The sequence below is a fragment of the Topomyia yanbarensis genome, chromosome 1 (assembly GCF_030247195.1).
Source record: "Topomyia yanbarensis strain Yona2022 chromosome 1, ASM3024719v1, whole genome shotgun sequence".
Taxonomy (NCBI): domain Eukaryota; kingdom Metazoa; phylum Arthropoda; class Insecta; order Diptera; family Culicidae; genus Topomyia; species Topomyia yanbarensis.
The window spans coordinates 3,273,575-3,292,379 of record NC_080670.1 but is presented as its reverse complement, the minus strand read 5'-3'; the positions used below and the strand labels follow the sequence as shown (position 1 = coordinate 3,292,379).

General features: G+C 43.7%; 1 protein-coding gene across 5 annotated transcripts in view; it reads right to left on the bottom strand.

Moving 5' to 3' along the window:
* LOC131676615 (mucin-5AC) overlaps nucleotides 1-18,329 on the bottom strand; it is a 71,259-nt gene extending 52,930 nt beyond the window's left edge. The window contains exons 1-2 of one of the 5 annotated variants that reach the window (XM_058955786.1): nucleotides 18,220-18,329; nucleotides 16,077-16,349 (exon numbers count right to left, since the gene is read on the bottom strand). In XM_058955786.1, coding sequence (XP_058811769.1) covers nucleotides 16,077-16,148 — 72 coding nt within the window. In that variant the 5' untranslated portion in view covers nucleotides 16,149-16,349; nucleotides 18,220-18,329. Of the gene's footprint in view, nucleotides 1-16,076; nucleotides 16,544-18,219 lie in introns of those variants that run through there. The other 4 variants (XM_058955789.1, XM_058955790.1, XM_058955787.1 and 1 more) reach the window with 4 other exon arrangements.
* Between the last annotated feature and the right edge of the window lie 476 nt (nucleotides 18,330-18,805).

The following is an 18,805-nucleotide window of genomic DNA, read 5'->3' as shown; positions in this document are numbered from 1 at the left end:
CTTTCTATAAACTAACATAATCAGAAAATTTAGCCAAGCAAACGTAAGATAATGCAACACAGTCCTCAGTGGTTTTTTATTGTAAAAATCGTGCGAATTATTATACCCTGGGCTTGGGTGATGAGCCTAATGGGCGCGTACTCTTGCTTGGTCGATAAGAGTGGGAGATCCGAGCGAGTGCTGATTCATTGACCTCTGAATCTCATGACTAATAATCATTCGATCGAGTGTTTTGGCGGGCGGCTGATATGGATGTTTCTACTTTCAAATGGGGGAACATGCTGGTTCGGTTGTTCGGGAACTCATTTGATCTTGAGCATAGTGATCGAGTCATTCGATTCGGATCGATGGACTGTCATCTATAAGAGATGATCAGACTGAAGGTGGGTGTTTTTATCTCTTAAATCGCTCTGTCGCTCTGGCTCGTGAAGATGGCGAGTAACACTCGTTTAAAACGAATCGGATTCGCTGTTTTCAGAAACAGAGATGACAATCTCTTATGGATGGAACCTTCTCTTAAACATACTGTTCAGCCACTAGTTAATGCTCAACTAGATCAACTTAATAAACTGAAACACGTAGTTTTTGAAGAAATCCAATCCACGTGAACCACATCACCAAACACCTAAAAGTAGTTTAGATGCATGTAATATCTATTTCTGTGTTATCTATTATCTTATCTATTCTATTATCTATTAATATATATTTCTTTATCCCTCTCGCAGGAGGATTGACGGTATTGTAAACATCATCAAGCCGCAATAGACTAAATAGAATTATCTAAATATAAGGACCCTTCGCTCTTTTTGGTTTCTATTTGCACCAAGTGCTACTACTAGAGGTTAATTAGTTCTCATGTTAATAATCCACCAAACATTATGACTACTGAGGATTTGATTTATATAAGAAGCCCGCTTCAAGATGTTGATTACAATACGCCTCGATAGTGGTGTATCGAGGAGGCCGGGAGGGCTGATAGGAGGATTCTGTTCTTTATCTTTCTTCTATTCACCCGCTCATAAACAACAATCAACTAGTAACAAATAGATAATTGAGAAAGGATGTGCTATGTGTGGTGGTTGGGTATTCAAGTATTAGTAGTGTTTGAAGTACTAATGTATGTCTTTCATGTTATGATCATAACTTTAGCTGTATCTTGTACCTGTTTTATCTATTGCGTCTCTCATATATTGTCTTTTATCTCTTCTTTTCGAATCCTATACTGCCATTCTACTTTCGCCTTCAGCTGGGTCAGCAAAGATGGCGATAGCCGACATCTTAACACTCACACATTCTCAAACGCGGTCTCAAGCGGGAACCTACAAAAATGCCCTCGCGCGCGCTATTACGAATCGGTCACGTCCGGAGGTCTACCCTTGATCCCAGAAGCCTGGGTCCATACCTTCAGCTGGACCAATTGGGCAAATACGCTCATACCTACTCGGCGGCACGTCTCATGGCGACATAACCGGGAAGCTTATCGATATAAGGGATCCCACTCTCTGCCAGAATTCTGGCCGCACACCGAAAATTTAATATCAGACTCACGGTTCGCGCGACCATTCAAGAACACACAACACACGCAAATATGTTAGAAAATCACGTTAGCGTACAAACGTTAGAACCCCTCGCGATTTTCTAAACAACCTACGCCCACCAACTCGCAAGCATGATTATACCCCGGTGATAAGGTTAACGTCTCAGCGCTCATAAACTTACCAACGCGATCTCAAGCGTTAATCTACAAACTCCCGCGTTCGCGCCATCATGAATCGGAATCGTCCGGAAGTCTCTATCCTCGGTACCAACAGTCTAGGTCCATATTAATTTAAAAAAAAAAAATAAAATTGAAGAATTAAGAAAAAAATTGCTCCCATATCCACTAGACAAAACGTTCCATGGTGACATGACCGGGAACTCTAGTGATATGGGATAACTCACTCCCTGTCAGAATGTGATCCGTACACCAAACTAAATATCAGAATGACGGTCCGCGAATATATGAATGGCCGCAGGGTTTCAAAATCGAATTTATATACGCGAAGTCACATACACGCGAGCACACGCGACAAACACGTCAACATACGAACGCTTAAGCCCTTCGCGATCATCTACGCACACCTATGCCCGCTATCGCGCAAACTTGATAACACTCCGGTAATTATGTGAACGTTTTAGTACTTACGAAGTTACGAACGCGAATCCGCAAGCGCGCGCGATCATGAATCGGTCACGTCCGGAAATCTTTAGCCTTCATTCTAGTAATTTAGGTCCATACATTCAGTTGGACCAATCAAAAAAATAAAGCTCATATCCACTAGACCACACGCTCTACGGCGACATCGCCGGGAACTCGTGATATGGAAGATCTCACTTTCATTTAGCATCTGAGCCGTACACCAAATATAAAGTATTAGATTCACGGTCCGCGCACGATTATCCAAAGAACACACGCGAATATGCGAAATGCACACGGTTATAAAATAGATTTTATATACGCAAGGTTACATACACGTTAGCACACGCGACATACAAACGCACACGCGATCGAACACGTTAACGTACAAATGCTCGAACCCTTCGCGATGATAAATGCCATCGCGAGTCCCTACGTCCGCACATACCTGAACCGTACAATGAATATCACATTCAGAATCACGGCCCGCTACAATTGGCCTAATGCAATGTTTTATTGGGCGACATTGCCTGTCTCGTCTGCAAATTGTAGTATGTGATTCTGACGGGGAGCCCTTCCGAGAACCTAGCTCTACAGCTCCAGTAGGACAACTCTCAAAAAAAAAAAAAAAAAATCGTGCGATTTATTATATCGTTAAATTTGGGTCAATGATGTATTCGAAGAAATTTGTGGACATTTGAGCCCTTTCATATGATGTTGTGATTTTAATGAGCAAACTCCCTAAAATTGAGATAAATTTACTAGTTTTCTTACAAGTACACAAATTAATATTATGTCTTCAGCAAAGTTGTAGAGCAAGATTTTGCCAACAACTTTGCTGAAGTCACAAAGTCCTTATCATTAATACCTTGAACATTATTGTTTGCTTGTGGATGACCCCTGTCTTCAAAATACATATCAATAATATGTCTGTCATTTACTGCTACGAGTTTGATAATTAATCCTCTTAAAGGTGAGATTTCTCTTTTTGTTGTAGATTGTTGTGACCCTTGCCAAATAGCGTTCCTCCGTGGTTTTAGTCCGTACCCGATTTTTCCGTGTCCAATCGTAAATTTAGTTGGACTACCCTTGCGCAGATAGCGTCACTGTGCCAGTTCGGAAGTTATGTAATACACACATAACACATTACACATCAAACACTTTATTTCCTGACACTACTCAACATTTATTACTTTACACGTATATTTCACTCTAAACTATACTTTCACTACATAATATTACAGACTAAGTACAATTCTTTATACGTCACTACGGACGGTGACGAACCTATCGCTATGAAGGCTGATTACGAATGACGATAATTTTAAACTCATACCACATACAGAAAGTTACCAAAAAAACATATGCTAGAGACTTCTCTCGAAACATTAATTTCTCCTCTCATCATTTTATCCCCATCTCTCCTCTCTTCAATGTCTCTCACTTCTTTCGTTAAGTTTATACACATATGTATTAACCAGTGAGAACGACACGCTCATTCGTCTCATCTGTCAATCATACAGCTATGCTGTGTTGAGATCAGTGCTAGTGTGAAACGTCAACATTACCGGCCACCTAAATTAGCTAAGTCTAATTTACATATATTGGATCATCAAAAAAACAGGTAAGTATGATTAATTTTCTAACAACTTTTCTTCACTTTCAGCTGCTGCTCGTTGCTGTTGCTGCACCGCCAATTGCTGGTCGAAAGGAAGTGGAAACAATCTGCGAATCGGTCGTATGTATGTTCCACTTCTTGTTTTGATGGTTGCAACACGAATGATGTCATCATCGCCGGGTTGAACTGCTTCGATCCTTGCTAGTGGCCAAGCGACGGAAGGTTTTCCATCCTCCTGCAGCAATACCATTTGGCCAACACGGATGTCCACCGGGGAACCGGATTTCTGCCACTGCTGATTGAGCTCGGTAAGATATTCCTTCCGCCAACGTTGCCAGTGATGTTGAATCAGTTGTTGCAACTGCTGATAGTGCCGCAATCGGTTTGTTGGTATTTCGGTGTACTGAGGGTCCGGGAGGGTTAAAAGTGGACCGCCAGTCAGGAAATGGCCGGGTGTCAGTGCGTCTAATTCGGTCGGGTCATCGGATAGTGGCGTTAGTGGGCGAGTGTTCATGTTTGCCTCGATCTGGTAGAGGACAGTGACCATGTCCTCGTAGGAAAGTTTTCGGCAGCCGATTGTTTTTACCAGAGAGGACTTCGCTGTCTTGACAGCCGCTTCCCAAAGGCCGCCGAAATTTGGTGCTCGAGGTGGAATGAACCGCCAAGTGATTCCTTTGCTGCTGCATTCATTGATTAATTTTTCCTTGTTGTGTTTGATGCTAAATAGGCGATGCATTTCCGTGAGTGTGGTTTTTGCTCCTTTGAAGTTTGTACCATTATCAGAATGGATTTCCGTTGGCAAGCCGCGCCGGGCAATAAAGCGTCGAAGTGCGGCAATGAATGCGTCCGTTGACAAATCGCACACGAGTTCCAGGTGAGTGGCTTTGGTAGCGAAGCAAACAAACACAGCAATGAAAACCTTTTGGGGGGCCGCTCGTCGATGAACAGGTTTTAAGTATATAGGGCCACAGTAGTCGACACCGGTGATTGAGAATGGTCGACTAGGGACAATGCGTGCCTTGGGAAGCTGTCCTTGAGGTTGGGCTACAGGGACAGGGTTGTGGCGGAAACAAATTGTACATTTGCGACACACATAATTGGCAAGAGTTTTTCCGCGAACCGGCCAGAATTCTCGACGCATTGTTGCCAGGGTCATTCGGGGGCCAGAATGAAAACATTGCGAGTGGAAATGCGCTGCAATTATACGAGAAAGGGGGTGCTTGTTGGGAAGAGCCATAGGGTGCTTGGTTTGGTAGTTTTCGTTGGAGAAATGCAGCCGGCCACCGACACGTATTATGCCATTCTCGTCTAGGAAAGGATATCGATTTTTCAGGGGTGATTTTGAAGGAACCGGACGTTTTTGCTTCAACTGAATCAATTCTTCTGGGAACACTTCTTGTTGAACCACCTTTACTAAGGTTTGCTTTGCTTCTTGCAGCTCCACCGTCGAAAGGAATGCTTCATATGCATGATGTTTAGAGCGGCAGCGTGTAATGAATCGACGAAGGTAAGCAGTGATTCGAACTAGACGCCCGAATGAAGAATAGCGCTCAAATAACGGGTTTTCCTGCGACGTTGACTGAACCACTAAAACCGTTTTCTTTCGTTCCAGGATGTCCTCGTTTGGAAGAAGCGGGTGTACATGCTTTGGCCATTTATCCACTTCGTCTGCCAGCCATCCGGGACCATTCCTCCAAAGAATGTCGACGATGAAATCTGCCGGCAACATACCACGCGAAACGTGATCCGCCGGATTATCTGTACCCTTCACGTGGTTCCAGGGATGTCCGTGTGTCAGTAGCTGGATTTCAGATGTGCGATTGCCCACAAACGTTTGCCAAGTGTTTGGGGGTGCTGCGATCCAGTGCAACGTGACCGTCGAGTCCGACCAGAACCAGCAAGGATTTCCCTCCATCCCCAGCGCTGCGGATACTCTAGTATAGAGTTTGGCACCCAATAATGCAGCACACAGCTCAAGGCGCGGTAAACTAAGACGTTTGATTGGCGCGACTCTTGATTTTGCCGCAATGAGCTGGATTTGAGCTTTACCTTCCTTGCTGGCTGAGCGAGAGTAAATGCATGCTCCATAGCCTACTTCCGATGCATCGCAGAATACGTGGAATTGAACTGTTGTAGCTTCTGGTGTAAATATATAACGGGGAACTTTGTATTGCTTTAGTAGGGGCAGCTGTGAATGGAAATCATTCCATTTAGATTCGATCTCGCGTGGAATCGGATCATCCCAGTCGACATTAACCGACCAGAGGTGTTGCATCCGAATTTTTGCCCAAGCAATCACAGGTGACACGATACCAAGCGGGTCGTATAATTGCGCAATCTCCGAAAATATCTTCCTTTTTGTCCATTGATCGTCATATTCCGTTGCTCGTATCTCAACACACAGTTGGTCCGTTCCTGTCTCCCACACTACTCCAAGCGTCTTCACCTTTGTTTCTGCATCGAAATGTAGCGTGGATTGCTCCTCTAGAGCTGTGGAAGGTAAGTCGGCTAAAGCCTCCGGTTGATTGGAGCTCCACTTCCGCAAATCGAATCCGCCTTCAGCCATAAGGGATTGAACTTCGCTTCGCAAACGTTTCGCCTTCGAAATCGATTCTGCTCCGGAAAGAAAATCGTCCATATAAAAATCTTTCTTTACAGCAGGACCAGCGTACTTGTATTTGTCACCGGCGTCTATGGCAAGCTGTTTAAGTACGCGAGTGGCAAGGAAAGATGATGGCGCTAATCCGTAAGTGACCGTCTGTAGCTCGTACACCTTAATCGGTTCAGCCTGATCGAAGCGCCACAGGATCCGTTGAAGCGACGCGTCCTCCGGGTGAATGCGTACCTGCCTATACATTTTGGCCACATCTGCAACTAACGCGACGGCGTGCTTGCGAAAACGGATCATGATGTCCAGCAGCTCGTCCTGAATTACTGGACCCGTAAGTAGAGTGTCGTTCAGCGAGTGATTTGTTGTGGTTTTCGCTGATCCATCGAACACTACCCGTACCTTGGTCGTTGAGCTAGACTCTTTAAACACAGGATGATGGGGCAAATAGTAAGTAGTGCGCCCTTCATCCAGTGTATCCTCCATTTCTCCGATCAGTTGCATATGCCCCATTGCAAGGTATTCTTGTAGGAATTCGTTGTAATGGTCACGTAAGTCTGAATCCCTTTCCAAACGCCTTTCTAGCTGCCGAAATCGTCGTAAGGCCGCACCCTTCGAATCGCCGATTTTGTCGTGGAACCCATTCCGTTTTGGGTACTGTACTATATAGCGTCCCGATTCGTCACGGGTGAACGTGCTTTGAAAGTGTTGTTCGCAGTCCTTCTCTTCCTGTGATCGAAGTGGCTTCTCTGACAACTCCTCAATTGCCCAGAATTTCTCGATGATCTTATCAAGCGGTTCGGCGATCGCTACGTGACAACTAACGGTAGCTTTTCTTGTAGACCACTCCGACTCGCCCGCAGCTACCCAACCAAATACTGTGTTGACGAATATCGGCAAAGGAGATCCGAGTTTGCAAATTTGTATCCGGCCACCATCGAGTAGATGAAAATCGTAGAAGAATTGAGACCCAAGCACCAAATCGATCGGACCAGACACGAAGAATTCCGGATCGGCTAGCTCCATGCCGTTTGGTGGTTTCCAATCTGCCAATGGTAAAGAAGTAGACGGCTGGTCGCTTGTTACCTGCCTCAAAACCAGAAAGTCCATTGACAAAGAAAAATCCAAAACCCGTGACGAAACAACAGCAGAAACTTCGTGAGCTATACTTTTCTTTGAGCACCCAATACCGCTGATTTCTACTCTTTTATTTCGTCTAGGTAGTTTGAGTAGATGAGACAAATTCTCCGACATCAGATTCGCTTGAGAACCGGAATCCAACAATGCCCTAGCGAGATGCGTTCTACCCCAGCTGTCCTTTATTTTCAACACCGCCGTTAACAAAAATACATGTGTTCCAGAAAGCCCCATAGCCATATTGGAGGAAATTGATGCAACCGAACTTGTTACTGTACCACCGGAGTTCGATGCACCACCAGAGGTTGATGGAGCCGTAGCTTGTATGCTTTGTGTGGCTGAAGAAGAGGCAGTGGAGGTGGGAGCAGTACCAGAACCAGGAAATCCAGGATGAAGAAGAGAATGGTGCTTTTTAGAGCAAGTTCTGCACCGAAATTTGGAAGGACAGTCTCTCGCCATATGATTTCGTCCCAAACAATTGCTGCAAAGACGCTTCGAATTTGTTAGCTGTAGCCGTTGGTCCACCGGAAGTTTGCTGAATGCCGTACATTGAGCGATAGAATGCTGATCACCACAGGATGCGCAGCTTGGACCTTTGTTTCCGGTCGCCGAGTTGACCGAAACCTTTGCAGGACGAGATTTGAACCCAGTTGATGCAGCTTGACTGCTTGACGTAGTCATCCGTTGGTCCACCGAAACTGCATCTAAAACCCGTGTTTGTTTTTTGAGAAAATCCACCAGTATTGTAAACGAAGGTTCGACCTCATTAGAAACGCTTTCCTCCCAATGTTTTTGTGTGACGTCGTCGAGCTTAGATACCAATAGATGAGTAAGCATTGCTCCCCAGCCACTAGTCTTCTCACCCAGTTGATCCAAGATTTTGGTGTTACGTTCGAAACAATCGATGACGTCATGAATCCCCGCTGCTGACTCTTTCCGAATTTTCGGGAACTCGAACATCGCATTCAAATGCCGCTTCTTGAGAAGATATCCATTAGAGAACCGTGCAACCAAACCATTCCAAGCAACCCTGTAATTCGCCTCGCTCATTGGGTACGAATCGACCAACTTTAACGCATCGCCCCTAAGAGACGCCCGCAGATAGTGGAATTTTTGAATACCACTGAGTTCCGGTGAAGAGTCAATCAAGGCTCGAAATGTGTCATGAAAAGGCAACCATTTTTCGAAACTACCATCAAATTCCGGTAGATTTATTTGTGGTAGTCGCACATAAGTGTGTACACCAGCCGGTTCGGAACTAGATCCGTTTTGTGTCGGCGCTGGAGTCCGCCGTGGTAACTTGCCAACCAACCCTGCCCTTACCTCGAAATATTTCTCCTCGAATTCCGCCCGAACTTGCCGATGTGCCTCCGTGTTCTCTCCATGCTCCTCCGATCCCTCGATATCGCATTGAACCTCCTCAAACTCGTCCCACTTCGCCTCGAGTTTCTCCAGACGAAACTGTATTTGGAGTTCGTCGGTTGCTTGGCTACTGTTGAGAAATTTCTCCGTCCGCAGTAGAAAATCTACGATGCTATCCCGAACGTGGATCTTGGGTTTCAGCTTCTTACCCATAGTCAGATCCGTTGAGCTGGAGAGTTTTGGATCAGCAATCGTCTCCTAGAAAAATACCAAGCGGAGAACCCTTCCAAGAGAGATGTATCGATTTGGACAGGTACTCACCTGGTGAGCCTGTCAAATAGGCCTTGTATCTTTTATCTCTCAGGAACTCTCCGAAAAAACTCGTAAAGCTGCTACCAATTTTCTCCAGATCCTCAATAATGACGTCAGTAACCAAGACAGCCGTATGATGACCCGATGATCCGAATGATGCCGACAGTATTGTTTGCAAAACTGTAAATATGCACAAGCGCAGCACAAAACGAAACCAATATGTCGAGTAGGACAGGTACTCACCTGGGAGCCTGTCACTACAGGCCTTGTACTCGACTTTATAACTGCGACTCGTTCCTTCTTCCCGTTGTGTAGAAGAACCACAGGTGGTAGCGCTTTGCTACCGTATTTCAGCACTTCTGACGATGGATGTAGACTCCGTCTTCCAAAATGGCCGCCGGCGAATTGCCAACCCGTTGCCGATGAACAACCTTGTCAGAGTATACCAGCGACGTTCTCCGTAACCTCCCAAGCCATGCACAGCGATCCCCGTACCAAGCGATTGTCCTGTTGTTGATCCAGGAAACTTCCTCCGATGCCAAAAATGCTTTCCGAGAAAGAGAATGGAAGTCCCCTCCGTTCAAGGTGTTTCGTCCACCGTATGAACACCGTGCGTAGTGAAATATGTACCGAAGAAATAAACGTAGAAAAAACGACCAGGTAGCGATGAAAGCTTAGATGGAGTTATTGGACAGATACTCACCTTGTGAGCCTATCCAATAGGCCTTGTATATTTTAGCTTTCCTGGTCTAATCCAAAAAACTCCAATGGCGACGTCAAACGAATCCAGAACTGCTGAGTCGCAATGGCTGTACGCAAGTAGAATGATGGCGACTGCGCGCGATGGCGGTATCTGCTTTATCCTCGGACTCAAAATGGTGTTACCGACGCCGCGTCGGTTCCTTGGAACACTATCCTGGTCACGGCACCAATGTTGTGACCCTTGCCAAATAGCGTTCCTCCGTGGTTTTTAGTCCGTACCCGATTTTACCGTGTCCATCTGTAGTTTTAGTTGAACTACTTTTGCGCAGATAGCGTCACTGTGCCAGTTCGGAAATCATGTAGTACACACATAACACAATACACATCAAACACTTTATTTCCTGACACTAAACTACATTTATTACCTTACACGTTTATTTCACTACATAATATTACAGACTAAGTACAATTCTTTATACGTCACTACGGACGGTGACGAACCTATCGCTATGAAGGCTGATTACGAATGACGATAATTTTAAACTCATACCACATACAGAAAGTTACCAAAAAAACATATGCTAGAGACTTCTCTCGAAACATTAATTTCTCCTCTCATCATTTTATCCCCATCTCTCCTCTCTTCAATGTCTCTCACTTCTTTCGTTAAGTTTATACACATATGTATTAACCAGTGAGAACGACACGCTCATTCGTCTCATCTGTCAATCATACAGCTATGCTGTGTTGAGATCAGTGCTAGTGTGAAACGTGTTGAGATCAGTGCTAGTGTGAAATGAGCAAACGTCTTTGGCAAAATTTTTGCTTTCGCGAATATCTTTGCTTTGCTCTTCTTTAAATACTTAAGAAGGTATAGCACGTTATATTTGGATGACCTTCAAATATGTTTTGTTAGGATATCTTCAAATATTACTCCTACGAGTTTCATATATTCTATGAATTTTCATCACTGCATATTTTTTTATCTTGAGCATTTTCGAAAAACAATAGTTTTCTTTAAATCATCTGTAACTTCTGAAGACAACGACCGATAAGTAAAATTTATTGAATTTTCTAGAGTTCATATAGCACTTATAACTGCAACTAGAGCTGGTTGCCCGTTCAAATGCTATTACTATTGAAACTCGCCAATTTTATCAAAATTTACCCAAAAACATCAGAGTCGCAAGAGATAGACTTCTTTTCTAAAGATATGTAGCTTAGAAAAGCGAACCGCTTTCTGAAACTTGTTGATGCTCTATGTATGGTATTTAAGAAGTTACGTTAAAGTCTTTAAGGGGTTATTCACAAACCACGGTCTATAACTTTGAATGTACCACAAATAACGACATTTGGTCTTCGGTAAAGCTCTTCAACATTACTGAAAACTTCCTACAAATTTCTCACTTCAAGAGGGATTAATCATCACAACTATATCACCAAAATGAAGGTCTTGGATCATCATTAAACAACCCAGAAGACGTCATTGCTCTGCAAAAAATCCCATCACAAACTTAGAAACGACTCGAGGCAGTGAATGCCGCGGTTTCAAGATGTTTACCGTTTCGAGAATGATATTTACCGTCTGATATTTACCGTAATTCGTCAGTTTTTCGGTCTGGCAAGCAATTTGCAGTTGCGGCATGAGCCAGATTTTTGTTACAAACTGCGATTTTGAACTCGAGCAAGGAATTTACCACAAAGTGTCTTTAAAACCGACGATTGCCTCTTTCAGACAAGATTATGTTTCTTCGGTTATTTAACCTGATTTGATATCGTTCCGTGATGCAAAATCAGTTCTAGAGTTATATAGAGTTATCAAGATAATTCAACATAAATAGAACAGTAGAAAATCCGGTAACCGGAAACTGAGTGATCTTATATCATAGTCTTCTTTTAGTAAAAGCAAGCTTAATGGGAATATTCGAGTTCGAAAATGAGCAGCGCGGGAAAAAAGTTTGGGCGGCGCATCGCCGACTTATTGTTCGGCGTCGGCGTATGTTTAACATTACCGGCGGTGCACATGTATAACCGGAAGTCGCCATCTTGGTTTGCAAAATGGCATCAATACTTCATTTCTGGCCTTTACTGATCACCCCCTTTCAAATGACATCCATATTGATGATGGTTTTCAATGTTTTTTTGATAACTGGTGTAGTACTACGATATGAATGTAAATAATATCGAGCGGCCCCTCGAATAACTGGTCCGCTCAGCATGGGTAAAAGCTTCTGTAATTTCTCCCGAAATGCGAATGAGAGTGAGTGGTTGGTTGGAGTTCCTTCGAATGAACTGTCAGATGAGTGGTTGAGCACCCACCGGATCCAGCCGTAGTTGGAGCCGAGTTACTTTTGGCGGGTGGTCGCGACGCAGGCGTCGCCCCGCTTTTGAGATAACCCTTTCTGCGACCTTTAACCGCAGAATAAGCTATAGTGGAGGGGAAACTATTTGTCTCTGGGTTTTGAAAGCCATTCGGCAGCACCCGGGATTTGGTGGTAGAGGATCGAGGTCTGGGGATATTCAAAAGAAATTGAAGCCGTATACAAAAAAAGGCTTCGGGGAAACTTGCGTAATTTTGTGAACGATTGCGTAGTTCCGGTCACGAAGATATGACTCATGCTTTAAACTGAGGACTACAAAGATCTGATTTTTCACTTTGTTCTGGATCGTGGAAGAGGCAGGAGTGGTTTATTTTTTTCTCGCGCCTCGGTGTGGTTTTATAGGTAAAAGATAAAAATCGTGAGATTCTCTATATCAGTTTTGCCAGTAATTAGTTTTCCCTTCCCAGTTCTAACTCGTACAAGTTAAGTGGCTTCCCACATATCGAAGCAGTGGTTTAGAGTCGGTATTCCCGAATTAAGGTAAGGTGCAAATGGTGGCCAGTGCAGTGCGTGCCCTAATTCCAACTTGTCGTTGGATGCGTGTTTTTCGTGCAGGTTTGAAGCTGCAGCATCCCGTCACACCGATCATCATCCGTCATCAACCGCTTCTGACCCCGCCATCTAGCTACAAAGTTCCCGGTGAACCATCCGGAAGAGCGACGACCGTCAAATTCGCGCTAGCTAGGGAGCAGCGTCGTTGCCAGCATACGTCCAGCTGCTGGGCACCGACTATCGATCAACCCACGTGGGAAACATGTAATGCAGTGACCTCCATCAGATCAGACTCTGCCAGCAAACGACCGGGCAAATCGTTTGTGGCAACCGGATCAGCATCTCCAGCGGACTGGATTTTCGAGCGACCCACGTAAAACCATGGTAGTGTGAGTACTTATTTTCTTTTTTTTGACATGCGCATGATCAATTTTGTTTAAACCCGCAAATGCCGGTTCAGTGAGCTAAGTGACGGCGTTTTCGTGACAAGCTCAAAAAGCCCGGGTTCGAAACCCGATTATCAGTTTTTTTTGTTCGGCGGTTTTATTTTTCCCACCCCGTGAAAATCCTAGGTCAGCGATGAAATCGCTGTTTTACACGCAAACACGCCGACTGTATATGCACGCACCGTAAGTTGAGCCACTCATTTTCGGATGAACACCACGTTAGGTAGTTAGATTTTTGATATGCTTTGGGAAGGGAGAGAGACAGGATAGGCTGTGACCATGTTGGTTAGCGCGCTGCGAGGAAATTAGCTAGCAAGTTGAAAGGCCTGGGTTCGAGACCCGAAATGTGAAATAAATATTTTTTTTGTAAGCGAATTATGAGTTGAAGTGAATTAAACAGTTTTTTTGCAGTAAACTATTTTTTGGTATTTTCTGGTGTAGGCAGTTTCACGATTTTCGGTCGTTTCCGTTTTTAGCGAGCAGAGTTGACTCCTTTTTCCTTCGGCTCCACCTTTCCTAAATCGGCCACGATTGGGGACCTTGTGTTTGAGTAGATCTTTGCCCGTGATGATAAAAAGCGTTAGAGCTATTCAATTATACCGGTCTGAGGCCTTCTTTGCATACTGTTGTTGATTTCTAGCGAATGTTTTCAGACTGGTAATCAAGGTACCTGAGTTTAGTTGGACCATTCTGGAGCCAGAACTCAGAAACAAATGGTACCCGCCCGTAGGAGGGGTCTCAATAGCTGGGCAAACCGAACAAGGCGAATGGTCTCCTTCGGGAGTGGCGCTGAAGCCATTCGCTAAATATTGATTTAGGCTCCGGCTCCAACTGTCTCGGGTTACACTGGCAGGCGTCATCTTAGGTTTTAAAATAGTGTCAATGATCAATTTTGGTCGTCTGCTGACCACTCTATTTCAATTGACACCCATATTGATGGTTTTCAATTTTTTTTTGTTAACTGGAAGCCGCCATCCCGAGCAAATACTCATGGATTCAAACACCACATAGCCCCTTGAAAAGACCTTAAACATGGTCCGTGCCAAAATTCACAACCATCAAGTCACCATAAAATGGTCTGACCCATAAACCATGGTGATGGTGTTTTCATGGGTTCAATCCAGTTCAAACACCCATGTCAAACCCCATGAGCATGGGGGTATTATGGGCTTTTCGTTTGCTCGGGATCTTAGGTTTCAACATGGCATTAATCGTCAATTTCCGTCTTCTGCTGACCACCCGTTTTACAATGACACCATTATTGATGATGGTGTACACTGTTTTGTGGTAACTGGAAACCGCCATTTTGGTTTTCAAAATGGCGTCAAATGTCCTTACTTGATTCCATTCGGAATCAGTGCCGCAGTGGCCACACCGAGGTGGAGGGAGCTGTGGGACTGTATGATTTTAGGAACTTCGCATTTCTTATAAATCTATGAGTCCAAACTCGTGAAAACTGTACGGAAAGTTGTACATACGAACGCGTCAGCCCATGCTGAACATACGCTTGTGAACGAGGACGACGCGTCTATATCATCATCTTTTTTTCACCTGACCAATCTGAAAATTCAGTGAAAATTTAAATCTCTTCTCGAGGAGTACTGCACGCAGTGTGAATGTATGTGTCACCTAGTAATCAGTCGAACATCGTTCCTTAGATGGGCAACATCAAGTCCGGAACCGATCGACAAAAGGTAAATTTTTAAACCTGTTTTGTAGTTAGTAAGGACAATAAGTGTTGTGTCCTCGTCTCGCGTCGCATTTTTGTGGAAGTAAATCGAGTCCCTACGTTAGTATAGTCCCAAAAAATAAGAGTAAAATAGTTATTGTTAAGATCATGGACGTTAGCAGTACCACATTAAACCAAAACTGAAATTAGCTGCTCAAGGAGATTCTATTTGTAATCCGTATATTAATCCAAGATCGATCATCAAAATATTGTTCTAAACAAACTAACATTGGGCGGCTCTTTTCTTTTGGCACCAAGAAAAGCCAGCAGTGCCGTAATTATAAGTTTGTCGAGAGTTGTTTGCTATAGAATCTAAAAAATAATTCAACCAATCAATTTCGGTTGGACTTCTTGAGGTTTACAATAACATTACTGGCCTGTTGGGGCAATGTTTCGAATATATTAGTAAACTAGTTAAAATATTTGGTTGACCTTGGTTAGTTTCCAAAAATTACAAGTTTATTCGTAATTATAAATTTGTAAAGCCAATGGTATCTCAAATTTGACGAAATCCACATCCACAAATCCAATTTTTTATTACTTTTAATATTTTCTTTTCCTCGACCATAACAAACATAAGACGCCTAACAAAACCATGGCACCCTGTGTTTGAGAGTTGCAAAAAATGTCCGCGATGACACAATCTTCCCGGTTAGCCAGTTTCGCTACCCTGCTGACACATAAATCATGAACCGCGAGTGCGCGTGCCACGAGCCGCTTTTTACAGTAAAACTGGAAACCACGCGATTCCATTCCCCCCGGACACTCCTTCAGCATCGCAGAGTAGTCAGTCTGGCGATGATCAACCCTCTGCTACCAGGTCGGTATGACTCATACCGTCTTGCCGCCATCGCGGTCATCATGCGGAACCCGAACTTACTACCCAGCGGCAGAGTCTGATAGCCGACCGGCCGGTAATTGATTGTAATGGTTATGCGCGCACCTTTGACAGCTAGAGGAACGACCTTGGCATAACTCTCACTTCGAAGCCACTTCGATACTACTTATAAACTGATTTAGTGCACGTCTTACAGTGTATAGCTACATTTAAATGAGCTTCGCAAAACGCGCGACCGGGTTGCGTGGGACCGCAAACTGAAAATCATTGCTTACCTGCATCTGTGCGAGCCTTGATGTCATTACGGCGGGGGCGGCCCCAGTCGCCGTCGGTCCTTGCGTTGCCATAACTGGAGTGCTGTTTGGTACTGTTGAAACTGTTGTTGATGGTTGGTCTGCTGCTCGATTTGATGCAATTCGTTTTCAATCTCGTGTTTTCGCTGTTCTTATTGCTTTCGAAGATGAGGGCACTGAACACAACCGATTATTTCGATGTTTGTATTTGTTTCAAATTGTCATTGGCTGGTCTTTGTTGTTTTGAGCAGAAAGCTGGGGGTGGTGTGAACTGGCTTGCTTAGATTGATTTCTTTTACCATGCATGGAAATATTTCAAGGTTTTGTCGGTTTCGTTCAGTTTGAGACTGTCGCTGTAAGCTTCGGCAATTATTCACGTGGGGCAATGAACCCATTTTTATTCAATTCTATTTTCACGCTACTTCTTTAAACCTGTTGATAAGGGTAGTCTTTGAATGATAGAGTGAAAATGATTTTGTTTCGTAGTAATGAAACTAAGGTTGTTGAACTGGTACTCCGCCGATTGTAGACCAAATAATGAATAACAAAGATTGCCTTAATAGGTTTAAAAAAGGCAATCACCTTAGGTTGCTTTTTTGTTACACCCATTAACTGCTAGCTTTGGAGGGGCGATTATTCCAAAACGATCGCTGTCCAAATTTGTAACTTACGAGTGACATTCGTGATGTGATCGTTTCCTCCTTAAGCAGATGCGTGGGGGTTCCACGGGGTGGACCCAGTTCCAAATAAGGGGCACATCTGGTGAGTTGAGTTGGAAAACGATTCAAAATTGAATTTTGGACAGAATGAGTAAGAAAGTAGGATCGACGACCTAGTCTGGATTTATAACTTAATATTAGCTACGCGGTCTTTGTGTGTTAGATTCGATTAAACTTTTTTTGAGGAGCAGTGTTGCCATATGTTCAAATTTTTACGGATTAATCTATAACAATATATCGATAAAAGGTCACAAATAAACGTTGAAAACTTTAATTTTTGTTTTAGTCAGAATTTTTTTTAAAATTATGTGCATATAGGCAAGTTATTCTGTTAGATATGTCGAGTTTTACCAAGATTTTATCAAACTTTAGAAAATAAAATCGATGCTCTGAGAATGTTTTGTGGAATTTTAGAAGCTGGTTGATTTGCTGGGAAAGTTAGTATTTATAATAAAAAAGTTAGGTTAAAGTTTCGACTTTGACTCATCAGTATGGTGCGGAACATAGTCCAAACGCCAAAATATTTAGCACGTCGTATATGCCTTTATGTGATGTGATAGCACAGATCCGACTTTTTTCTGTGCCAATTTTTAAACTTCAATTTATCAGCACCACACTGAAGTTTATGGCGCAAAATGCTTACGGGTGACCGTATAAAATTAAAACACAAATCCCAACAGTTACACCAGCTAAATCTCCCCTCTCGTCACCAGAAAAAAAACCGGAGATGACAGAGAAAAAACATTTTCATTTGTTTCGAATCCTTCGCCATAAAATGTAAATGTATCCCGCACACGAAACGAGGTGATAATGCCATTTTAATGTATGCGTGATGAATAAATATTTGCGAGGAAACCCAGATTTCCAGGGTGTGCGACCAACTGTTCCAATAAAAGGCTCCATCATGGTCCATGGAGCGGGAGGTGAGCTGGGTCCAATCCTGATCCTGGCACCATTTTACCTCATAACCCATTAGCCTTTGGGGATGTGTGTTCCAAAATTGGATTTAAATTGTTTTTCTACGAAAAGTAATCATTTCCAACGGATGCTCGAAATATCCTCGTTTATTAAAATATTTATAAGCCATATAAGCCGACTAATTAATTGAGCTGGACTGCTTTTTTTTTTTTCATCGGAGGAAATCACTTTAACGCACACGATGCCTGTTTCACACACCCAATCAGCTTTTCGAGGAAAACACATCCGCCGTGACGCATTGGAATGTCATTGCCGGAAATCTTCGATCATTTGAAGCATTCGTGTCTGGTTTGGTAATTCAATTGAACTTCACGCTCGATTGCCGGCAACGTTAACGAGTCACGAATGAATGGTTCCTAAGAAACAAAATTTGTCCACAAACGGCTCACAAATTGCACTACACTGAACTAAAAACAAACAAATCACACCTCTTGTTGTTTTTGTTGTTGTTATTATTGGGGGTTAGATCGCGAAACAGATACCGCAGGAAACCGTGATGTTGCCACGGACGACGATTAATAGTGACTGAGCTGCGGCTGTGAAAATCGGCGATAAATTTTGAGCAACAGGCTCCTTCGCGCAGTCAAAGTAGGCGGCATATTACTTTATTTCGCATGATCATATACAGACACTCATTTTGCAGCACCAGCATCAACAGCAAGTGTGCTTCAAGTTTCTGTTTATACATCGCGCTTTCTGCGGCGTTCGTCTGGAACTCCGACAGATAGCGCCGCATACTGGGTGTTGGTCGTCGTCGTCGTTGCGATTCGGTGCGGACTTGCGGTTTGGCAATTGGTAGCAGCGCCATTCGATGATTAACAACCACTAGCTACGGTGTGGTGGCGATGACGAACGCTAAAAGGCAGAACGAAGTGAGTGGCTTGTGGTTAGTGGTTGGCGTGCTATGCGTTTTAGTGTTATTTGTTTTCGCAGTTCCTGTTTGCTGGATTGGACGCTCTTTTCACCTGGCTGAGGCGTTGTGAAGATGATGTCATTATTTACTGGTTTGGGATA